This window comes from Mixophyes fleayi, chromosome 2, assembly GCF_038048845.1.
Source record: "Mixophyes fleayi isolate aMixFle1 chromosome 2, aMixFle1.hap1, whole genome shotgun sequence".
Classification (NCBI taxonomy): Eukaryota; Metazoa; Chordata; class Amphibia; order Anura; family Limnodynastidae; genus Mixophyes; species Mixophyes fleayi.
Genome location: NC_134403.1, coordinates 157220111 through 157246508, shown reverse-complemented (window position 1 = coordinate 157246508; position 26398 = coordinate 157220111). Strand labels below are relative to the sequence as shown.

At 40.1% G+C, this 26398-nt stretch overlaps 1 protein-coding gene across 1 annotated transcript in view; it reads left to right on the top strand.

Moving 5' to 3' along the window:
- The window catches only part of CFAP47 (cilia and flagella associated protein 47), a 402255-nt gene that overhangs the window by 331047 nt on the left and 44810 nt on the right, over positions 1 to 26398 (top strand). Inside the window, exons 57-58 of the mRNA XM_075200313.1 lie at positions 1088 to 1183; positions 23727 to 23886. Of these exons, the coding sequence (XP_075056414.1) occupies positions 1088 to 1183; positions 23727 to 23886 (256 nt within the window). The remainder of the gene's footprint in view (positions 1 to 1087; positions 1184 to 23726; positions 23887 to 26398) is intronic.

Below are 26398 nucleotides of genomic sequence, written 5' to 3'. Positions count from 1 at the left end.
TATATTTGGCTGGACTCCTCTGAATATTTTTTGATAATTGGATCTTCTTAAGAGTTTTAGAACTAGAATGTTGTATGTGTAGCTCATTATTCTATATTGATTATTTACAATCTGAAACCTCGGGACTGTTCTGTACAAGTAAGTGGCACAATACATCTTTTTTCTATCTGTTTTTAAAAATGTTTGCATTTCTTATGTGTCCCACTTTTTCCATTTGCAAATTGAGGAACATGCCTTATGCAAATTTGTTATTCCAATTAAAAACATGCACACTGTCACAATTATGACTGAAAAATATGAAAGAGTGTTCAAACTATTATCTGTAAAACCAGACATTTTTTAAATCCAGATATTGAATAAAGCAAATAATTGCTACTACACTATGAGGAGCACTGCTAAACATTTTAACATTAATTTTCATCAGTATATACTATGTATATACGATATACTAATGAAGTAAATATTTAGATTGTTGGCCATTTGACTTTGTTAGACTTATTAAGTATTAAACCAGTTAGTAATTTCTCGTGACGTGAGTATTGACCTTTCTTTGTGGTAGACCTTGGTGATATCGCACAGCATGTGCAATGATATTAGAAGCGAAATATTTTGGGTATAAAATAATATTACCTACTGTGTCCAAAATTGTCCCTACAGAGAAGGGTTTAACATGTAAAAAGGTATTTTTGATTATTAAAATGATGCCTCCAATTCTCAGAACATCTGAAAGTGATGTATAAATTATGTTTCTTTTTGTAATTATAACTTTTATTGTATTTAATACTTTTCATGCTATTTGATTCTTTTTTTAATTTGTAATAAGGATAGTTAGTATGATTTCCAGGTTAAAGACTCAAATTATTGCAGGCATGACAAGCAACATGATTAAAAATGCAAAGAGAAAAGAAAGGGAAGGGAGATGCTGTCACCTCCTATTTGAGAGTGTACTTTGAAGAACATTCATCCGTGAAGTACTTTCATTAGAAAAGGCCTTTGATCACATTTCAACCATCAGTGAATTTATTTCCTTGAATTTGACATTGAAGTATATGAAAATATTCCATCTTTTTTTGTAACATATTTTCAGATCAAGAACAGACCATGCATCGGCTTAGTGCATCTGTTCTGCGCCATTCCATCAATAAAGAGTCAGCTTTCTGTCTGCCCCTAAAGCAAACACAAGGTATTTATTTTATTCTTCAAGTCATGACATTGTTGAAAAATAGCACAATAGTTATTTTTTCTTATTTTATGTGCTGGTGTGCTTTTTATTTTTGTTTCATGCAGAAAAATTAAAATATCTTTTTTTTTTTTTCTATTTGTTGAAATATTGTTACTACTGTTACTAATACTGTTATGCTCAAAAAATAAAATTAATTTATTATTGTATTTGTTTTAGATTTGGTCATCTGATTGTTATTAATAATAATTCTTTTTGCTCTGGTTATTGTTGATCTGTTTATGTATGTATATTATGGGATTAAGTATCTTTTTGTTATCAGTATTCATCATCCAGAATGTTTTCAGGTTTGAAGTGGGTTGGGGCGTGTGAGATAGAACAACCTATAGCCAGGAAATCAGATTCAGAATATTCACAGCAGTATTCCATTCATCCTGGAATTGAGTGTACTGAACATGTGGGCGAATGTGATGTGCCTACTTATTTGCTTATTTTAGTGAGGGGGCAAGGTGACATACAGAAGGGAATGGAGGCAAGTAGGAAACCACAGACTGCGTTAGAGAGTAAAAGAAGCAGGGTCCTCTGGCAGCACAGAAATGTGATGTGAGGTTTCTGTCAAACCTCTATTTGAATTTTTCATACATCCAATTTGTTAATTTACCAAGCCACCACTTTAGGTTTCAGCTCCAGTGCTCTGATTGGTTACTCTCTAATCTAGCTGGTGAATGTTCTAGGTGTGATCAGTGTTGAATTTTTCAGTTTCCATACATTTTTTATTTTATTAACAGCAGTACTTTTTTTTACACAACATTGCAATGAAATTAAATGTCCTAAAACAAGGTATCAAAGTAAAGTTTAAAAAAATAATCAATTGGGCACTTTGGCATTGACAGCCAGAGGAGGAGGCCACACCCAATGAGGGACTAATAATTAGAGGGACTAGAAATCATATTGGTTTAGCTTTTCTTGACTCATTTAGAAGATATGCCCCAGAAATGTTCATTGGTGGTATTTTTAGTCCATTTGCACAGTCTAGATGGTTAAACATGTGGTTGTGAAACTAAAGGCTTGGTGAAACAATATGGGCTAGGGCTAAACAGGTCAGAAGAAAGGGAGGGAATGTTGGCTATAGTCCTAGATGGAGTTTCCCCAACACAAAAGACAGGCATAGGGCTTCAATTCCGGTTCAACAGCTGGGTTTAAACCGTTAATTTATTGTCTCCACACAATTAACAACTTTATCCAACATGTTGCTAGTTAACTCATTAACAATGCACCAATTTAGTGTATTGGTTTAGGTCAGAAAATAAAAGTTATAAGATCTTCCGAGTTCTGCCAGTTTGGTGGATTAGTAAATAAAAGTTATTTGTTTTTTGCTTGGAATAGCCACTGTTCTCCAGTACCCTGAGAAGGAGGGCCTACAATGAGTCCTTCCCAAGATTCTTCTGCTATATTAAAATTAAAATGTCACGTATTCTAGACCACAGCCATTTAAAAGGCAGTCATTCTTGACAATAATTCCTGAGGTGGGGGTAATTGAATAGCATGCCCTCAAAAGGCAGCAGGGGCATTACCTTTTTAATTTGGATATGTCTAAAATTAAAACCAGAGATTTTAGGATCTGCATTATAAAGCCCTGCGAGATTCAGGGATTTGATTTATAAAGACACCACAAATGCATTTTCTGGTATGTTTGGACAACTTACTAGAGCTTTGTCACAGGACTGTGCAGTGCATTTTTTTGTGCAATTAGTGGATCAATGTGTGGATTGTAGCACTATGCCTTTGTCAAACAGCAGTATGGGAGGTGGCATTGTTCGTAGAAATTCATCAAAGGAAAATTATATATACTCAGGTTTTATGTAAGAAACACATCCGATCCCTTTGTGACCAGGCAGACATTACCAGGAGAACTAAGGGTACAGGAAGTTATTTAACTGTTTGATGATAGGGTTTTCGCCTCTTCATAACAAGCCTTATTGCAGCTTCACATGTTTCCATGGCAACCCCAATGCAGAAGTGCTTCTGAATGCTGGGTGTTAAAAATAAAGATCCCAGGAACTGAATCAAATAATGAAAGCCTGGTTCCAGCGCCAGTGTCATAATACACATTGCATTGGCCACCAGCACTACAAGTAGCTTATCTACATTGTGTCCGAAAACAGTGGATTCTAACACGCATTCTGCAGTCATGTATTCATTAAACTGAAACAGAGGGATCAGATTTCGGGACATAAATCATACGCAATCATGCTCAATATAGCCAAGATAAGAGAACAAGCTGAGATAAGTGAAACCAAAATTTTGCACAGTCACAGGAAAAGTTAAGTTAAAAGTCAAGGATACCACACAGCAGTAAACACATGTGAGCCCACCATTATGCACTATTCTACTACAGCTGCCTTTCTACCCAAACTTTGTATCATATAGACACTTGTGTGTAGCGCACCTTGATATGCAACAAAGATTATACATCAAACATGTTTTCATTCTACTTACTACCTTCTGACTGAGCAAATCAGCAATATTTTTTTTTTAATACTTAAAGAACAGAGTTAGAGTAAAACAAAAAAGCACTCCAGTCCACTGGTAATAATCTTTCATATATAGATATGTCAATTATACATTGATAATCATATAGTAATTGGCAAAAGTGTTTATTTCAAAATACATGTAGGTGAAATATAGAAAACTAGATAGAAAGTGAAAAAGTAAGAATAGAAAATGGTGAAATTAAAATAATCTGAACCCTTCAGTGGATGTCACCTATATATCCACATATTAGAAAATTCATGCGTTAGCTTATCGCTCCTATCTTGCTGTTTATAGTTGATAAAAATATAGGGGTTAGCAGAAGTTTATTAGTCTTCTTGGAGTATCCTATTATCCACACATCATATCTACATATAGTATAATTAGATCAATGTATGCTGTATTAGTTAGTTTCTCCCATATTGTAATACCAGACTATTTAAGATTTTATGATCAAAGAGATTTGTGGTTTATTATTCCTTCAAAGAGTGAAACACATATAGTAATTACTATCTATGCACACATAGATAGTATAGATATTTCAGATCCTCCAGAGTGCTATCATTTCATATATAATAACCTAAAAGCGTCTCCTATATTGTGAACTAATAATCATTGAAAAGGGAGATCGATATTCATACATGTGTATTACATTAAATCTTATGGTCCCCTTATTCAAATATCTTGTCTAATCTCCTAATGCCCTTATTAGGGTGATTTAAGTTATAGGAGTGATTTAGCGTGCAAGTACACAAACGTGATGGACGCGGCTACATCTCCGCCAGCGTCCACCTCTTCCGGGTTCAGTGATGTCACTGCTGACGTCCAATTCAAGCTGTCCTTCAGATGCAATGTAGGACAGTTACAACTACTGCCTTACAACTCCTTTTCAGTGAGGTGGCAACAGATGGTGTGAGGCCAGGAGGGCCTCATTGTTGAGAGAGACATAAGAAAGATTGAATGGAGTTTGCCAAAATACACCCGAACAAGCCTAATTGCTTCTGGGAGAATGTCTTGTGGACAGATGAGACCAAATTAGAGATTTTTGATAAAGCATATCATCCCTTTGTTTACAGAAAGCAAAATAAAAAGGATACCTTCTGTACAGTCAAACAATGAACAGATTGAACCCATTGTCGGAAAGCTAGACCTCTATTGAAGGTCATTGGTCTCTCAGCAGGACAATGACCCCAAACACACTTTAAAAGCACTGCGGAAGTCTCAGCAATGAGTCCAGATCTAAATCCCATAGAACACCTGTGAAGACAAATGAATACAGCATTTGGGGGGAGGCACCTGTAAAGAAACAAGCATGGTGTATGGAACCAGTGTTACAAACCCTTAATCTAATCCATACCCGGACTGCACTTTTTAGCCATGTTATCAGGAAGTATCAGTGATGGAACTATAACATCTCCTTGGAAAAGTACTTCAGGGTTAAATTCCACCTCCACAGGGAACACTCAGGAGTTGAGTGAATTAAGCTACCATTGTTATTTCTGTTTGCTCCCTATTGTCCACTAGTGAGCTCTACAGACAGTTAGGAGCCGGACCCAGCAGGGGTCACTTGAGGGAGGTCACCTGGGGAGGTAGGGGAGGTCGCTGAATAGTGTGAGAAGCCCACCAATCAAGACCTTTTGCAACTCTCCTGGGTGGGATTAAGAGGTGATAAAAGAGGCTACCCTGGGAGCTGGGCACAAATGTGACTGACTTTCGCCAAGAGGTGATACTCTGCCAGACATGTCCTGTGGAACCTATCTCACTGGATTTATATGAACTAATTTCCTCACTTGTTGGACCTGCTATTGTTAAGGGGCATATGCTGTACATATCCCACTGGATTTATTTGAACTGATTTCCACACTTGTTGGCCCTGCTATCGTTAAGGGGGCCGTGCTGTATTTAATCCTGTTCTGCAGAATAAATCATCCTTCTATTTTTCCGTGTCTGAGCGATTTGGGAACCATGTAGAGAGGTGCAGGAAGGTCATCTATGGCTATAGGAAGCTGTTGATTGCAGTTATTTTGATCAAAAGCTGTGCTACCAAATATTTAGTTTAGGGTGTCAATAATTTTATCAGTTCCATTTCTTTTCACTTTATGCTTTTAAAGATTGTACAAGTATTACATTTATGGTAAAAAGCAAAGGTTCTGTATATTAAATGAGAAATAATTTGGAGACCAAATACTGTTTTGGTGCCAACAGTATTTGGTCTGTATTTTTAAAGTGGTGTTCCAATGTGTCTAGGTTTTCCCAGGAACACCCACTTTTTCCATCTAAAATCTTTAGCTCACAATACTTATCATTTTTATCCAGAATTTGGATTTCATATACTCTTTTGATAAAAGGAATAAGTTCCAATAACTGATCTTATTGTATAAAAAGAAGAAAGGTCAAAACGATGGGAACCTTACACAGCCTAAATAATTCATAACAGAAAGAAGCTGATGAATTTCTCAGTGTCTAGGTTTATATATAATTAAAACAAATAACTCAAAATATCAGAATAATATTAAGTAAAGAAAACAAATTATCTGTCAAACATAACTCAGACATGTAAAAAATCCAATTGTACCTAAAACAAAGGCAATTTTATTTTCCTTTTGCCAAAATGTTCAGCCTAATACTTGCTTTCATGAAGAAGATTAATGAGATGGAGGGTAATAAAGATATTTACTGATACACATTTTAAAAACTGTTTTGGTGTTTAGATTGATATGCTCACTTTTTTGTTTAGAAAGATAGCCTGTGTCAATGTATCACATTTTTGTCACAGACACATCACCCATTACTGATAATAAAACATTTGCCCATTAACGCCATAAAAAAATAAAATATAGTCATGCAGTATGTGAAATATATAATTCAACAAACAAATTGTATATTGCGTGTAGAACTGTATGCTGTGTTTAATTTATTTAAAAGCCTTGACTTTAGACAGTGAAGCTAGCTGTCCCTCTGTCACAAAACTATCATAATAGTGTCAACTCTTAATAAATAATACAACACCAAACAGTAGATGGAATAGGACCACCGCTTTTAATTAAATTTTCAACCTTTTAACCCCAATGGGAGGGCCATACTGAGAAACCATATCAACCTATGAGCTACGGATCTCATGCCAGATAACCAAATTCCAAGGTTTACGTGTCGAAACAACTGGTCACTTAACTCTCTGTTCTGGTGGCAATCATGTCTGGGCTGTAATAGACGACTCAGTGGAATATAATTGGGAGGAACGCCATATATGCCAGTTCCCAGGGTTCCCCCCATATATAACAGCCCTTTTTTTCCACAGACAATCATGAAGCCCTCTCCCCTTAACCGCAACACCGGTTGTTGCAAGCATCAAAAACTTCAAATATAAATCTCTCCATACTTTTAATGGTGTGTGTGTGTGTGTATATAAATATATATATAATTTTATTTATTTTTTCTTAAATAAAAAATTACAGATTTCACGGACCATTAAACAATGCAAGCTTATTGGTGCAATTTAGACATTTTACCTCTACCTCCCTATAGACTCCTATCTAGGTGGAGTTATGGGGAGACCATGTGTTCTGCTGGTAAGAGGGGGGGCTTTTTTTGCTTTTAAATGCCCCGTCTGTGCTGCATGTTATACTGCTCACCCCTTATGTCCTCTTTTTCTCTTCTTAAACTATGCGGGGGCCTCTTGAAGTCCTCCAACATCTCCTCTATTCCCTCTTCATGGAAAATCTCACAGCTCCTTGCTGAGCTTATGGAGCACTGACTGATTCCTATTGGGTGCTTAAGATAACTTCCTAGTACATCATCATCATCATCATTTATTTATATAGCGCCAACATATTCCGTAGCGCTTTAAAATTGGGGACAAACATACTAAACTAATAAATAAACTGGGTAAAAGAGACAAAGAGGTGAGAAGGCCCTGCTCGCAAGCTTACAATCTATTGGACAATGGGAGTTTGACACATGAGGTTAAGTCTACATTTGCAGTCGGCCCAGCCAGACTGCAAAGGTAAAAGTGACTCAAAAGCTAAATGATCCTGTCACACAACAATGGTGATCAAGGGGTAGTTGTATAACAGGTGGTAATAGGGTAATGTACTGAGATTAAGAGAGTGGTTGAGGAATATTATAAGCTTGTCTGAAGAGATGGGTTTTCAGAGAAAGCTTGAAAGCTTGTAGACTAGAGGAGAGTCTTATTGTGTGAGGGTGAGAATTCCATAGAGTGGGTGCAGCCCAGAAAAAGTCCTGTAATCAGGAATTTGGAGGATGTAATGAGTGTGGATGAGAGACGCAGATCTTGTGCAGAACGGAGTTGCCGAGTTGGGAGATATTTTGTGACAAGAGAGGAGATGTATGTTGCTGCAGCTTTGTTGATGGCCTTGTAGGTTAGTAAAAGTATTTTATATTGGATTTGGTAGAAAACAGGCAACCAGTGTAGAGACATACAGAGGAATAACGATTTGCAAGGAAAATCAATCTTGCCGCAGCGTGCAAAATAGATTGTAGGGGTTTGAGTTTGTTTTTGGGAAGGCCAGTAAGGAGGGAATTGCAATAGTCTATGCGGGAGATAAGTGCATGAATTAAGGTTTTTGCAGTGTCTTGTGTGAGATATGTGCGAATTCTGGAAATGTTTTTTAGATGTATGTAACAAGATTTAGATATAGTCAATGTGGGGAACAAAGGATAGGTGTGAGTCAAGGATTACACCTAGGCATCGAGCTTGTGGGGTGGGATTTATGGTCATGTTATCAACAGAGATGGAAATGTCAGGTATGCTCTTCTTGGTGGGTGGGAATATTATTAACTCTGTTTCAGAAAGATTAAGTTTGAGTTGGCGAGAGGACATCCAAGACGAAATGGCAGAAAGACAGTCAGTTACACGGGACAACACAGATGTCGAGAGATTAGGAGAGGATAGACAAATTTGGGTATCATCCGCATAGAGATGATACTGAAATCCAAAGGAACGTATTAGATTTCCAACAGAAGCGGTATAGATAGAGAACAGCAGAGGACCTAGCACTGAGCCTTGCGGTACTCCAAATGATAAAGGAAGTGGAGCAGAGGTGGCCCCAGAGAAATTAACAGTGAAAGAGCGATTAGAAAATTAGGATGAGAACCAGGATAGAACAGTGTCTTGAAGCCTTAGGGATTGCAGTGTTTGTATGAGAAGAGAGTGGTGAATGGTGTAAAATGCAGCCGAGAGATCCAGGAGAATTAGGAGAGAGTAATGGCGTTCAGTCTTAGCAGTGATCAGATCATTGACAACCTTAGTCAACGCAGTCTCTGTGGAGTGTTGAGAACGAAAGCCAGACTGAAGAGGATCCAACAGGCTGTTTGCGGAAAGGAAGAGTGTGAGGCGAGTGTAGGCAAGTCTCTCTAGAAGCTTGGAGGGGCACGGCAGCTGAGAGATGGGACGGTAATTTGAGAGAGAGTTTGGGTCGGAATCTTGTTTTTTTAGAATAGGAGTAATCACTGCATGCTTGTATAGTGACGGAAAGATGCCAGTAGGGAGCGAGAGATTACAGATTTTAGTTAGAAGTGAGATGAGCACAGGAGACAGGGATCTACCAATTTGTGAGGGAATAGGATCAAGAGGACAAGAGGTAGAGTAGGAGGATTAGAAGAGAGTAAAAATTTCCTTTTCATTTGTGGGGTCAAATTAAGAGAGGGTGTCAGAGGTTGGTGGGAAGGAATTGAACCAATTCCTTGTCGGGGAAGAGGATACCATTTCTAGTCTGATCTTATCAATCTTGTCCTTGAAATAGGAAGCAAGATCCTGGGCACTGATAGTGGATGGAGGGTTTGGGGTGGGAGCATTGAGAAGAGCTTTAAATGTCTTAAAAAAACGTTAGGGGCTGGAAGCCTGAGCATAGATAAGAGATTGGAAGTATGTTTGTTTTGCAGTGTCCAGAGCATTTCGATAGGAGCGGTAGATAGAAGTATATGTGAAGAAGTCATTAGAGGTGCGAGTTTTAAGCCAGTGACGTTCTGCTTTACGGGAAAGTTTTTGAAGATTTCGCGTTGCTGTAGTGTGCCACGGCTGACATCGAAGTCGACGTGTAGTATGTAGTGTCGCTGGAGCCACTTGATCAATGGCTGTTGCTAAGGTTTGGTGAAAACTAGGTACTGCCATCTCAGGGGATGAGAATGTAGAGATAGGGGAGAGAAGGTGTTGGAGAGAGGTGGAAAATTGATGAATATTAATAGAATTAAGATTTCTGCAGCTATGAGGAGGCTTGGTAGAGTTAGATAGTAGAGAGGTTAGAGCAGTGGGGGTGAGCGTGTAGCTGATAAGGTGATGATCCGAGAGGGGGAAGGGTGTGTTAAGAAAGTTAGAAAGTGAGCATAGTCTAGAGAAATGAAGATCAAGGCAATGGCCATCCTGATGAGTAGATGATTCAATCCACTGCGAGAGGTCAAGTGAGGAGGTTAGAGAGAGTAGTTTGGAAGCAGCCTTGGAAGGTGGGTTATCAATGGGGATGTTGAAATCACCCAGGTGGAGGGTGGGGATGTCTGAAGATAAGAAGTGAGGGAGCCATGCAGAAAAATCCTCAATAAATTGTTGGTGTGCTCTAGGGGGACGATAGATTACCGCAACACGTAGAGAAAATGGATTAAAAATGCAAATAGCATGTACTTCAAAAGATGTGAACGTGAGTGATGGGACATTTGGTAAAACTGTAAATGTGCACTGTGGGGAGAGAAGTAGTCCAACCCCACCTCCTTGTCTGCCTTCAGGTCTGGAGGTGTGGGTGAGTTGGAGGCCACCATGTGAAAGTGCTGCAGGTGAGACAGTGTCTGATTGCATGAGCCATGTTTCAGTTATTGCCAGAAGGTTGAGGTTTTTTGAGAGGAAGAGATCATGAATGGAAGTTTGTTACAAACAGAGCGTGCATTCCAAAGGGCACATTTAAAAGACTTTGGAAGAGAGGGGAGACAGGTGATGTGATTGAGGTTTGCTATAGAGCGGTAGTGTTCTGATGCATGTGTGTGTGAGGAGTGTGGGGGACCTGGATTAGGTGATACATCACCGGCTAATAGAAGCAGAGAGAGAGAAAGATAGGGAAGGGGATTATAAGATATGTGACCTTTTATTTCCTGGCGACAGGTGGAGGCTGTACTTGTTAGAGATAATAAATAGGACAACAGTTCATGGGTGTTAACTAGAGGTGAGTGTAGTAATGAAGGTGCAATGTGGACAAATGTTTGTGTTGGTGGAGGGGTGAAAGTTGACTCGGTCCTAAAAACAATGCCATGAAAGGAGACCAAGAAGAGCAGTTTGTTAAACATTGTGATTAGAGTAAAAGCAAAAGTAAGGGGTTTTTAAAGAATTACCTCTTTGCAGTTTACCGTATAGATAGACAGGTATTGCAGAAATAGACTTTGCGGATATAGCTTATTCCTGGGAGTAATCCAATGTAGTCCAATGTTTGTCCACCTGTGTTGTCTAACTGTGCATTTTTGTCCATTTTGTGAGAAAGTCCCACTTAGTGTAGAAATCACACACGTCTAACCCCACATACGTCTCCCCATAGACTGAAGCTAAGATGTAGTCAGGCTAATTTAGGAACACACTAATCAAAGGAAAAGAAAACATGTGTTTAATAGGCTAGATGAGGCCAGATACCTATCATAAATTAGGCATCAATAAAAGACTGGGCCAACCTAAGTTTAAACAGATAACAATTTCCTGTAACATACTTTTAAACACAGTTGCTGGGATGAATTACACTGATTATTGATCAGAATAGCAGAAGTATGGATGGACATACCTGAAGATGAAAAGAAAAGTGAAGGATGATGGTTACCATTGGGGACACTGCGATACATTGGGGACATACCCAAGCTGCCATGCAACCAAGAAAGTCTGTAGAAGATGGAGCCGTTGCCCTCTTGTACAATTGCTTTACTGAAGCACCTTGATCTGTCGTCCAAGAAACACCCACCATCCTGGTGAGGTAGTTGTAAAGTCACCAGAACCGGATAACGGAGTGCGAACATCCGGCAGAATGGTGGAAGGGATGCAGTAGGCCTAAGACAGTCTGGAAACTGACTAGGGCCGCTATTGAGCATCCGAAAGGATGAAGAGAACCTAGTCTCCCGGCTAGTGACTCTGCCATTAATTTGGCACAGAGGAGTACATCCAGCCGATGAAAAGCATAATACTCAATGGAAGGAGAATAACGGAATGCTTGACCCCGAGCTCCTGAGTCAAATATAATGCATATTCTATTGTCTGAACAAATAATGGTTGGAGCGACGCACTTCTCGCCTGTAGTGGAAAAGTAGAATGTAGTTGTGCATTGCACACTACCGACACTGGACCCCTGCGAACTGGGGCGATATCCAAGAGACCACCCCTACCCTGGGAAAAGCATCTTCTCCCCAAGTCAGCAAGTAAAAATTGGCCCAGCCAAGTGTTCTGATCACCCGGACTAGATTTCAAGGCTTAACTTTAACTGGCAGAGAACCCTTGAAGAAAGGCTTGAAGATACCAAGATCCTGTAAACCGGTGCTGAAATATATGTAGAGCACTGGGAGCAGCACCTTGCGGGAAGGTAGGCAGATCTCAGAGCTAGGTTGCGAATAAAGCGACCTAGAAAGTCAGCCCTGAGAAGTGTGAAAACTCCAGGACTCACACCAACGCTTTACTGTTTCCAGACCTAGGAAAACTGCCCTTCCAGCTCTATCCACGATACTAAGCAGCTCCCTGCGAAGAACCTCTGGCCCTAAGGTTAGAGTCTTCCAACGCAACATGTTGGGCGATGCAAAGAGTGACAGAAGGAGGCCCTCCACCGTTCAGTTCTGGCCACAGAGGTAGGCGGTAGGGAGGTGTCGCCACCAGCCGCCAATGTCTGAGAACCAAACCCTGGGAGGTAAATGAAGGGCCCCAGTATAGTTGGAAGCCGCACTGTGTTAGACAGGCATTAGCTCCCATGAATACCTGGAAAGTGGGAGCGACAGGTACACCAGACTGAAGCTTTAAGAAGCATTGTGGCATCGGAGAATTGCGCTTAAGGGTATCTAGATTAAGAGTAGTAAGGTGGTGACCTGATGAATTAGTCTGAGCGCCCTGGGGGCAAAATCTGAAGTGCCCCAATACACCCCCAGGTGGGCAACGGACATTTCCTTAAAAAGACCATTTCTCTTGGTTAATTGCCTGCCTACTGAGGCTCTTGGCCTTCCACTTTTTCATTTGGGGATAATGGACACAAGTGTGGGAACCTGACACGTTGCTCAGGCTATAACCTGGTCATCTGTTCCACTGCTCTCGAGCCACGAGTTCTACCGTGATACTCCAGAAATGCAACAGCCGTGGCATATCTAGACCTTTTGTTTAGGAGTTTCCTGATTAGGACCTGATGGGCCTGGCATCACCTCCTGTGAACCCTGAGTACCTGATTGAAATAACAGTCTTCTTGGTAGGACCCAAAAGACCCCGGAACTCTAAGGATCTAATAATTAGCCTCTAGGTAACAGACTAGAGCCTGTCTGAACAGGGTTCAGGACCTGGAGAATGATGGACCTCACTCCTGACTGTGTGGCTTACCACTGTGAGAGACTTTGACACGTAGGTTCGGACAGAGTGATGATCTGCGAGTCCAATAACCAGTGAACCAGGTTCTTTCTGGGGAATCTCCCTCTAGGAATGTTGCGAGAGGAGTATGCATCCATTTGTACTCTGAACATTGGTCCCCTGTATACCAGAAGCTTAATGCCACTGAGAAGAGAGAACCTGTTTCTGCGTCAGGGGTATTATATTCCTGCGGTGAAGTGGGGGGCCCTTTCCTGTTTTAGGGAGACCCTGTGGGACCCAGTCTAGAAGCTGAGGTCTAATACCCGTATCTGCTGTGGCAATTGGGTGGGGAAGTATGTAGTCTATGCACCCTGAGGTGTGCTTCCCGGAACCAGATGGAGATCTGTGCGAGAGAGAGGTGACGGAGCCCTTGGAAAGTGTTTTTCCAGACAGGGTACTATAGGGACTCACCGGGTGCAGTGTAGCCCTGCCCTGACCGCCCTAACATTGAAACCTCACGAGGTGCAATGCGCGGAATGAAAAAGACATGATCTTGAGCCGGAACTGAAATTACTGTCCCGCCCAAGCGAAAGAGACACCGGTGCCTCCTTCTGAACTGGTACATGTAAGAATACCTACATGATGCATACTGCGGCCAGGAACTCTTTCGTTCACTGCCTGCAATGACTGCCAGCCCCTGACGTGCCTAGTGGAGCCGACGGGAAGAGATGTACTCTTACTCTCAGAGGCTCCCTCTTATGCTACCCTGTAACTCTGCCAAAGTTAGCCGCACCGTTCTGTGAACGTCCTTCAGTATACCTCTGGCTAAGTACTCTGCCCATGGCTGAATGGCCTATTTCACAATCCAGCTATGACTGACCCTGTAGAGTGTAAAACATGCTGGCAGCTGTCAGTTAAGTTGAGTGGAGGCTATGTTACACTTTCAGAATGATAAAAACCTACCATGGGCGTCTGCACTGCATAGGGATAGTGGAATAAGTGAATACACGAGTCACAAGGGTTGTTAATTCCACAGGCTTCTTTCTATCTATTTTCCAGGTAAGGAAAATTATAAGAAGAAATTGTGCCCTGTGTAGTAATTGTTTAATTGGCTCTTAGCCCAATGGTCAGACACCGTGCTCAGCCTTTGGGGCGGTGCGGATGGGACAGCAAAGTTAAGTTCCGCAAGGGTTAAAGTGTGTCTGATGCTTAAGCTGAGAATATACATCCTGAGAATGAATGTTACATTTTTAGAGTTAATGTTTCTCGTCTGTAAATTCAGATCTAACTAGCCAACGTCTGTTGAGGAATGGAGCATATCCTGACTCTGACTGAAGAACCCTGGAAATCAAAATAATGCTTACCCCTGTTAGAGGGTGAGCAATAGTGTCCCTGTCTGGGTGGGATCAGATCAGGACCTCAACATAGCTCTTCTGTCTGGGAAGAAGTGCTTGCGACAGATATGATCTGTGTGAACTGAGTGTGCGTAGAAGCGTGAGACAAGGGGTGGTTCACGTACCTTTTCAGACAATAACATCACCTTAAGGTGTTCGAGCATTGATGCTGTTAGTGCTTTTTGCCTGGAATGGCTTATCCAGAGTTGACGTCCCCGAAGTGGGAGTGCCTCGTTCACCGTCCTTAGTATCGCAAGCTTCCCAGAGAGCATTCGGGCTAAGCTGTTGAAAATATAACAATATATTTGGCAAAGATATCATGCAGTGAAGCCGTACCAGCGAGTCAGTCTGAAACATAAGACAATGGTAGGTAAAGAGTCACAGAATAAAACGGAATCTCGTCATTCTGGTAAATATATATAATGCAGTAGAGATGAACCAGAGTGTGGCTTACTGCTGAAGGTGCCCCTTTTAGCCATAATACTCTGGTAAGGCAGGAGTTACAGAATAACTCTGTTATTTATCCTTTGGGCACATATATTATATAATCCCTCGCAGGCTTTAGCATTATATGCTGCACAGAGGGCATCCGGGCTAAGCTGTTGAAAAGGCAATATAAAGATATATTTGGCACAGACATAATGCAGCTTAGACGTACCAGCGAGTGTGTATGAGCCATAAGACAATGGTAGGCAAAGTGACACAAATTAACGGTGAACCTCGTCATTGATGTACATACATTATGTCAGTACAGACGGTACTTCTGGAGGTGCCATTCCAGACATAATACAATGGTATGATACGTGCTACCGAATACATCTGTATGTTATTATACACACCCTGTAATATGAACATACCAGCTGGTTTGCTATCATGGATACTAGTAGGGCATAAATAGTTGTTCCTTTTTTCTTTTTTTCTTTTTTTATACGTGTATATGATATATATGTATATACCTATATTATATGCATATAAACAGCCCATATAAAGATCATCTTGGCTTCTCAAGGTAATCTAGAATTATAGGCACCTGTATATTATAGTACAGACATACCAGAGTATGTCTACTATGTTTGGAGGCTCTTTATGTAGACATATCTATAATATAAAAGCCTAGCGGCGTGTGTTAGTCTGTGTGTGAAAAAAAAAAGCTGCAGCGCCACCTGCTGGGCGGAGTTATACACTGACCTACTAAATTCTTAGCATTATCTAATATATAAAAGTAAAAGCCTAGCGGCGTGTGTTAGTGTGTGTGGAAAAAACTATTTTCTCAGAAAGGGCTCATCCAATTGACCTGAAATTTGGTATACTGACATTATTTGACAAAAAAATTAGAATAGTGAAGTCAGTTAACTTCCATCATCCCCCCTTCCCCCCGTGGGAGGGGTAGTAAAGGCTAAATTTACGAGTTGAGGGATCAAACTCATTTTCGGGAGGTAATTTTACCTCATGAACACACATTAAAAAGGGCGCTTGCGTCTGGAAGTAACGCTCTTCCCCTGAGGAGGCCTGGGCTAGGCCCAAATGCATGACAAGAACCTTTTTAAGACCTTAAGTATCTTGATTTGACTAGAATGCATAAGTGTCATGCACGGGTTAACTTGTTATGCAATATAAAGGCACACAGTGACAATACCCAGCACTTTATATCTATTAGATGTTCTCTGTAGCATAGGAAATAACCTGTCACGGGCACTAGGAGTCTTTACCCAGTATCACCCGCTGATGGTCTTATCAGAGCAGTAGAGTTGGTATATGATACTCTGATGGCAGGGTGATAATGGAACTGGAAACAGCAGATGGTTAGAGAATGCTCAGAAAGTCTATGACTAGCAGCACTGGTAAACAATAGGTAACTGAACACGAGGATCTAGATGGACAAGGACACGTGAGGGTAGTCAGTGGTCTGCGCACGGCAAGTTGTACCACTGCTATAGTGAGAAGAATGTCCAGGAGTAATAAGGAGGTGGAAGTCAGTGGTCTGTGTGTAGCAAGTTGTACCACTGCTTATGTGAGAGGATATATGCAACTAGTGACACAGGGAAACAGGAATCAGTGGTTTGCCTCTAGCAAGTTGTACCACTGAATATATATGTGAGGAAGGACACGAGGAGATAAATGCAATGCAGAATCTACACGGGTACACTGAACTTGATCCCACGTTGAACTGCACAGAATAATAATAATGAATGAACAGCACTGCACAGATAAACAAAGTCACTAGAATAGTCCAGCAAAAGGAAACACAGTCAATAATAGCAATAGTCTCAGAGGATGGAAACTCCGGAGGAGAACAACTCAGTCCAGATGGATATGCAATACACCAGCACAGTCAATGAGAAGTATGCATACCGTGGTTCAGATGAGCAGGCTGTTAGAGATAGCTGCAGGGATACCTGAGCGGCAGGGAACAGACGAGATGAGAAGTCCTTGCAGAATGGAAGCGGCAGGTAGGTGCAGTGCACTGTAGGTAGGCCAGCAAGGACGACAAATACTCAGGAAGCAGTAGTATATCGAATTGAACAGCAGGAGACCACGGGAGAGTTGAAGCGATGTAGCAGAGCTGGAAGCCGAGGAGCGTAGACTCGATGCTAACAGGCAAGTTGACACAAATGGACACACTGTAGAAGCAGTAGGCAGCGGGTCAGCTGACGGCAGGTAGAATGCAGACTGGAGCGCTGAGACGAGCAGGACTCTGTAGACACGCTGAAGTAGCTAACAGGAATCAGCTGGAACAGTAGCTATGTAACACAGGAGAGTTGGAGAGATCTGTAACTTGTTAGACACACGGAGGCAGCGGGTAGGAATCAGCTGCTGGAGTCACGATGAAACACAGGAGAGTTTGCAGTAATCTGTAACTGTAGATACACGGAGGCAGCGGATAGGAATCAGCTGCTGGAGTCACGATGAAACACAGGAGAGTTTGCAGTAATCTGTAACTGTAGATTTACGGAGGCAGCGGATAGGAATCAGCTGCTGAAGACACTAGGAACACGAGGAATAGAAGTGGTCTGGAAACCACAAACGGCAAACAGGAATCAGCATCAGCTGAACACACGAGCAGGCACTGGAACACCTTCAGAGACTCATGAGGAATGAGACTCCAAGATCAGGCAACGTGGTATTGACCACAGGGGCTTAATATAGGGATCAGCCAATTAAGTTAAAGGAACAGAACTGAAGGTTAAAAGGGACTGCACATGCACAGTACCTCATTATAATGGACGGACACGGTTCCTAGCTACCTTAGAAGTAGCACTCACAGTCCGGTGAGTGACATAACCAAGCTTATATACTAGGTAATTCCTAAGTATAAGGCACCAAGTCCCCAGACTCTGAAGCAGTTCTAGTATATGTGCAGATAGCGACTGAACTGTGTAACCTTATTTCAAGACCTAAACAGGTAAAACAATACAGAGGTACCTGTAGATCAGAGGCAGGGCGATTGCAGCGTGCAGCACGATGTTCTGTTTTCACAGTATCCAGGAATGGCCGCCGTCCGCACCAGGATGCTGAAAGGGGGAGGGAGGAGGAAGTTCCACGCTCTATCCATCCTCCAAGATGGCCACCTCCATGCCCCGCCGAACCGCACATACAAAGTATGGCTGTTGGCTCTTAGAATGCAGCCTCCGCTATTGTTGTGGTGCCCAGGCTGCAGGGAGCATTTGTGAGCAAATCGCCTCCTATAGAGTGCGATTGCTTCGCTGTCCCCTCCGCTCGTTGTCTAGGGGAAGGAGGGGAGGGACTTGCCGGCATGTCGTTTGGGCTGTGGAGGAGAGGATATTGTAGCTTCACTCCCGCCCGTAGTAAAGATTTAGCCCTCGGCAGTCTATATGGCCGTCCTACAGTGCTGGCTGTCACATAAAAGCTGCCTGTATGGCAGATTTATATTCTTTGGGGCTAACTGCTCGTCTCTAGGGGAGGACTGCCGGCCTAGGTGCTAGGCAAGTGAGCCAGGCTGCTGCTTACCTAGCGCAGGGACCAGGGCGAAGGAAGCCGGCAGGCTATTCACCCCTCTGGGACTTAGGTTCGATCCCTGCGCAGCAACTGAAAGGAAATAAAATAAAAACATGTAAAAACCTAAAACTAGACTAAGTATAGGCAGGAGCCTATACCAACGTGACGTAACTCCTAGGCACTTACAAAAAACTGAGGTCTGAGCTGGAGAGGAGGGGCATAGTAGGGGAGGAGTGGAAAGAACAAACAAGTTTATAAGTGCCTAAACTCCCAGTCCACCTACTATACTAGTACATAGTAATAGGTGAAAAGCACTACATCACCTTTCTATGTTTTGAGAACGGATCTGTATACTGTATGACTGTATTGTCCATATCCAACCATCCTTTTTCATATTTAGCTAATGCAAGTCTTCTGTTGTCATGGAAACATGTTTGTTCTCACTATACATTCAACAGGTATGTAATTGAAATGAGAGGAATGGGTTTAGTAGATAAAACATAGCAACATTCACATTAGATCTAAGGAAGGCATAAGCACTCAAAGAAGATGATGCTTTACTTTTGGCAGAGATGGGTGGATCAGTTTTCCTAGTTTTGAAAATCTACCGCATGATCTACTGTCTTTCCATTAAAGTCAGCGTCACCCACAACAGCAAATAAGAATGAGTACCAATATCAAACATTAGTCCAAAAAAAGAATTGATTGACTTGTTCAATGTACAATTCCAGCTGTCACCAGGCCAGGTGCCTATGCCACACAATTGGGTATGTTGCAGAATAAAATAGGACAGGCGCTAGTAGAAAATATAAAAAATGCCCGCAATGGATATAATGCATGTTTTATACAGATAATCTATAAATATAATGTATGCACTTACAATAGTACCATTACAGCAAGCGTTTGGCACATTACATTCGTATACCTCTAGCCTGGATATAGGTTGGCAGGAAAGATCCTCCTCCTACAGAAGACAGGTCTGGGATTTGTAGATATCAATATTCAACAAAAGGATATCTAAACTACCTCACTAGAAAATATAATTCCAGCTGTTCACTCTCCAGTTTATTCAAAATCAATGTTCATTTAATTATTCTGCAGCTCTTATGCAGAGGTGCAACCAAAGCCTGCTAAGCATATCACAAAAATTGAAATGAGCAGAGTTAAATTCACATGGTGCACTGACAGCCTATGGTTAATACTTTATTCATTTACAAATGTTCTCTTGGAATAAATCTAAAAAAAACACATACTTTATTATTAATTACTTAAAATTCTTAAAAAGAATAAGGATATTAAAGCAATAATCATGCTCTGTGTAATGTGCTAATACAAAATAGTGAGTTAAAACTCACCTTATGCCATTTAAATTGGTATAGTAATAGAAGTTATTACTCAGGTATATTTGTCAGGTATTTAGAATGTGCTCGCCTTTTAGTTTCTTTATCAGTTCGTAATTTTCCCTTAATTATTGAAAAAGCAAGTTCAGCGAAACACGCAGTAACGTTGCTCACTTTATGTCTTTAATCTAAATTAGAGGTTGAAAATGAATATTTAATTTAGAATAAATAGCCTTAGAATGTGGTTATCACCGCAAGGGATTTAGATAAGATAGCAGGATAGATCTTAGATGAAAAAGGCCATACCACCTAATACTCTGTAAGAGAAGGCATAGAAGAGAAAAACATACTAGACGTTATCTATATCAGAAGTTTAGATATAGAGAAACAGCGGGGAATATTTATCTGAATAAAAGTTAATGTAAAGAGCACATTAGAGGAGATATTAATAATCTTACAATAAGCCTATTGGAAAGTGGACACACACATAAGAGTATTGGCATCTAATTAGCTACAAGGAGAAACATAGTAGCTCTACAAATGTGACTATCTGCTCCATAATAGGCTCAGGCAAAGAAGCCTTTGTATCCCTAAAAACATAAAGCAATTGGCTTCTGTTTGTTTCATAAGAGTGAAATAAGTAATATATACATATTTACTAGTGAAAAATAATAAAATTATAAAAAAAATATAAAACAATCTGTATTAAAATACATGCAAAATTTTTTCAATATTTAAGGGAAAATGACAAACTGATAAAGAAATTAAAAGGCGAGCACATTCTAAACACCTCATAAATATACTTGAATAAGGACTACTATTACTTTACCAATTTAAGTGGCATAAAGTGAGTTTTAACAGATTATTTTGTATTAGCCACATACACAGATAACAATAATTGTTTTAATATTTGCTGTGTCCTTATTTTTATAAGGATTTTAAGTAATTAATAATAAAGGATTTTTTTTTAGATTTAATTCTAGGAGAACAGTTGTAAATTAATGAAGTATTAATCATAGGCTGTCAGTGCACCATTCAAATTAAACTGCTCTTTTCAACTTTTGGGATAATTGTAAATGTCAAGCAAGTTTACAAACTTGGTGAGCTGTAGACACTTCAAGGTTTGCAAAATGTTTACAAATTAATGGTACATTTTGGGTAACATTTATTATAAAGGTTTCAATTAGAGAGAAGGGAAGCATCATATTGTTGCTGCTGTGCCATTTTATAGTAGTGCATGGCTAAGAATTCATTACTACAAGACAAAGGGCTAGATTTACTAACAGGCGTGTTTTTTGGCGGTTTGAAACCGCCGGCAGGTTTGGATGAAACCGCCACAAAGCCGCCAGCCACAAGACAGGACAGGACAGTTTTAATACCTGCTTCAGAATGGCTTGTTCAGACCTTTCGGGGTTAAGGTCCCCATGGAATAATCATTTTCATTTCACACTTGGCCAATTCTATTTTTGAATCTTTTTTCTCCAATCACCCATAATTTTTTTAATTCCACAAAAGAATTTTATGGCATTTACATTACATCCATGTACTTCTTTGAAGTGGGCGGACAGGGAGTGTTGCTCATATCCCTTCCTAATGTTTCTCACATGCTCTCCCCATCTCTCTTTTAACTTTCTCCCCGTTCTCCCTATATATTGGATCCTGCAGGTGCATTCCACTAGATACACACAGTTCTTAGTATTACAAGTTATCATTTCCTCAATTCTGTGTACATATCTGTTTGAATGGGATTGGACTTCCATAATTTTGGCAGAGTGACATTTGGTATTCCTGCAAACCAAACAGGTTCCACATCTAAAAAAACCTTTCATATTCTTTACAATTTAATAAAACGGGGTTTTTCCTTTATATGTTCTTTCAAATCCACATTACCCCGTAATATAGACCAATGTCTGTTAATAATTTTCTCTACCTTTCTATAATGGGTATTTTACTGTGTTATAAAAGGTACCATTGTATTAAATCCCTTATCCTCCATTTTATCATCTGGTCTTTTGCCCAATTCTCTATCTCTACGGATAAGGAGATTTTCTCGCTCCATACATTGTACTTGCTCAATAGTGGTGTCCAACGTTTCTCCTTTATATCCCTTTTCCAAAAACTGACACTTTAAAGCTTGTGCCTGTGTTTTGAAAACTCCCAACTCAGTGCAATGCCAGTGTACACAAGTGTATGCAGTTCATCTTCGAATGCAAAGGACACTTCCGACAGCCTACGATTTCAGGGGTGGAATGGGGGAGGGAAGTGACCTATGCGCACTGTGACTATGTGCCAAGGCTGAGCGCACACACATCTGTCCAATTCAAGCTTTGGGCATCTTTCAGGTGCGTGATTTTCAGCTATGTCAATTGTACCAGCTACTGGGCAGGTGTAAGTGCCGATTACTAGTGATGATGGTTGTGTAGTACGCCAGAACATGTGTTTACATTCAAGAGCAACTGTAAAAATGCATTTTATGTACAGTAGACATTAATAACATCCTGATAAAAGTATTTCATGTTAAAAAAAGCAAAAACATACATTTTCTAAACGTGTTTTATCATTATTATTATTATTATTATTATTATTATTATCATTTATTTGTTAGGCGCCACAAGGTGTCCTCAGCGCCGTACATAGTACAAGCAGTAAACCATACAGGGTTAAACTGTACAGAACAGTAAACACAAAGTACCAGTGCTTCAGAAACTCCGGGACAGATAAATGGAGTAAGTACGGAGCAGAAGAACAGGTGTGGAGACACGAGGGAAGAAGTGCCCTGCTCAAACGAGCTTACATCCTAAGGGAGGGTGGACGAAACAGACACAAGAGGGAGCGGTGATACCAGGGGAGAGAGGGAAGAGCGAGCAGAATAGGTGAGGGGTTAGGTGGATGATTGGTAGGCTTTAAGGAACAGGTGAGTTTTAAGTGCTCGTTTGAAGGAGCACAGCTTGGGAGCGAGACGGATGGAGCGAGGGAGGTCATTCCAGTGTAGGGGGGCAGCTCGGGAGAAGTCTTGGATTCTGGAGTGGGAAGTGGTAATGAGAGTGGAGGAGAGGCGCCGGTCAGTGGCAGAGCGCAGGGATCGGGCAGGAGTGTGAATGAATGGTAAGGAGGTCAGAGATGTAGGGGGCAGTAGACTGGGAGAGAGCCTTGTAAGTGGTGGTAAGGAGTTTAAAAAGGATTCTGTAGGGGGAAGGGGAGCCAGTGTAAGGCGAGACAAAGTGGAGAGGTGGAGGAGGAGCGGCGTGAGAGAAAGATGAGTCGAGCAGCCGCATTGAGTACAGAGCGGAGGGGGGCGAGATGAGAGAGGGGGAATGGCTATATAATGAACAGGTGATCATTTATTTAATAGTATATTTTTAATCTGTGCTTTCTGATGGGACTTTATATATACCTATGTATTGTGTTGTGTGTTGTGTCTGTCTGCATACAGAAGGTGCCGTATAGGCAGAGCCTTGGTACAACCATATTGAATTAGAAATATATCTTGAGATCCTCTTCTTGTTGAATATGGGCGTACCTGCTTGTAGTTTCTATTCGTTTTTAAAACACGCAAATTGTGTTTATTTTGCGTTCATTAATGAATCTGGCTCATAATGTTCAAATGCTGTTTGTAATTATTGTCATTTTAAATGGTTTGTTCTTTGTGAGTTTGTACTGTAACTTTGTTTTTCTTTATCTTTTCATGGTACTTCATTACATTTTCATGAGAAATTGAATTATTGCAGTTTTACAAGTAAATCATTAACTTTTAATTGTTATTCCTCTTTCTGTTTTGCTTAACTTTACCTTTAATTTGTGTGCTTAAGGAATCAATTTAGCTGCCAAGGAAAAGCTGGATATCCCAATACTATTTGCACCAGATACTATGAAACTTTATGAAGCTTTGGTGGTTGTACGCATGTTTAAAGCAAACGGTGAGAGCTGGGATGAAGACAATGTTGAAGATTTAAGTACAGAATTGAAAAGGTAAGTGAAATACTGGTACTGTACAGACTATTTATTAATACAGAAAAGAGAAGGATTTGTGCTATGACACAGTGGCGACACCACTTTATACTGAGAGAAATAAGTGAAAACTAATGAACTCAAAGGGGCTCATTTAGAGGGGGATGCATTTGTCCTCCAAACATACATAAGAAAAGCTGCTTATAAAAAGTACATTTATGTGCATATGTTCAGTCAGACGACTCTCAAGATACCTCCAGCACATAAACCGTAGCATTTGCGCCAGTCATATAAGTGTTTATACTTGCGCCCTACAATAGCGTAGATAGTGTAGAGATGCGGTTTGACAGTGTTGGTACTAAATTCTTAAGTCATATTACCCTATTTATACACAATATAATATGTCATGAAGTGTCATGTGTAAAGAGAGAACATTGTCTTGACAGTAATTAATACATGAGAAAAGTCATATTTTCAATATAAAATTTAATAAAATGCAAAACACAAATAGAAATTAAATGAAATATATTCACCTGCGGTTTTCATCTTTCATAAAAATCAAATGGAAATCTTTTTTTCTTTAGTAGTCCAAATGGAAATATCAGTTAAGTAATATGAATAGACGGCCGCAACTTGATATAATATAGCCGCAACGCTAATGATTTATCTATCATTCATCTATCAACCGGACTGGTCAATATACAAGCAGCCAATCAGAAGAAACCAGATAGTGTTGCTACATGATGATAGTCATTATCATCATTGTGTATTGGTGCACCTGTCCCCTTGCACCCTCAATAGATATGCCTCCGAAGGCGGCATGAATGTTGTGCTGCAATTGCATAAACACACCATTACTGTACCCGGCCTACTCTTGCCCACCCCTGCACATCCAGGTTCCTCCTCTCCAGGCATAAAGAGATGCAAGTCAGTGGTAGGGAAAATCGAGATGGACATATGTGCACATGCATATCTTATACAAAACGGATTATCATGCGAGCAACTCTAAATGAGACCCATAGCCAACAAGTTACAGCATTTGTCTATTCCTTTCATTTTCACAAATATATAAGCTTGATATAATGCACACTAATAGGAATGATGTATTGGGATGGGCGAGAATTTATTTGTGAAATTATGAATTATAGGAGAAGGTGTAATAATACTTTCAATATATATTACATTTCAGGTATACTTACAGAGTAATAGTACAATACATGCATTATAAAATACAGTATATGAGGCACAATACATGCATCAGTGCTTGTTCCAATGAGAGGAATCACATACCAACGAAGGAAGGATGCTCCTGCACGGTGCTCTTGTGCATTTACATGCAGAGTGCACCATGCTACATTATGTACTGTTGGATTAGACTGTATTCCTTAATCATATCCATAGTTAATGCTTCTTGAGTGACTAACTACATCCACCTCTGAAGTGGCAGTAAAATCAAGTCCCCTTTTGCACTGTATACATCCTCTGTAATAGCCCAAAACTGGAACCCAAGTCTATTTTCTATCTTTTTATGAACACAGAATAAAATCTTGTTTTAGTTTATTTAAAATATTCAAAAACTTGTGATTAGAGTGTAAACGAACACAACATCCAGCTCCTCATCTCGCCTAAAATTGCTACCCCATAAAAGGTTGCAACTTGTTTCACAAATTGATGTGCACCCTGAGGAAGGCGTAGAGGTTCAAATCTTATGTAGCAGTTCAAGACGAGTTCTGAGTGAATTTTAGGAGGTTGATTGAAATGGGAATTGTCATTTTTACTGACCTTCAAAAAAATGAAAATCACTCCTAAATAATATATATGCTGTATAAAATATATGTAGCTCCTCACTGATGAAAGGAATCACTAAGGTAGTTGATACTTTTACCCTGAATATGTAATGTTCATTTAATTAAAAAGCTGTCTACACAAGCACTATACCATATACAGCATTAAAACAAATAACCAAAATCAAATCTATCATATGTGATTTATTTCTCAGAATAATCAGTCAATACTGAAGTGTTGAAGTTTCTTCTCTTGGAAATGACATGATGGTTCTCTCTGACCTCTTTATTAAACTGAAATGTCCTTTTACACATTTTTTTATACGTTTATTCAACAGCTAACCTGGAATGAACATCTGACTTTGACTTTGAGTGAATAACTGAATATCCTTTAATCTTTTTACTTCTATTGTGAGATCCAGTAATGATTACAATTTGGTTCTCAACCAAAATAATGATTTAGAACTATAATTGCTAAAAGGGTGTTACCAAAACATTCCTTTAACAGTGATAATGCACTCAGAATAAATGATTCACTGATTTAAATTAATTGGGACTAGATCTGCACAATTCCATCATAAGAATACACCTATTAATTGAAACTAAGCTGTCCAGTTGTGAACATTTGTAGAATTGCATTTTTGTGAATCGTGGCCAAATTTTGGAAGACACACATTGTCACCCTTAAATTGCAGAAACTTGTTTGATTTATCTCTGGAACTTTTGTCAAGTTATAGATTAATAGATAA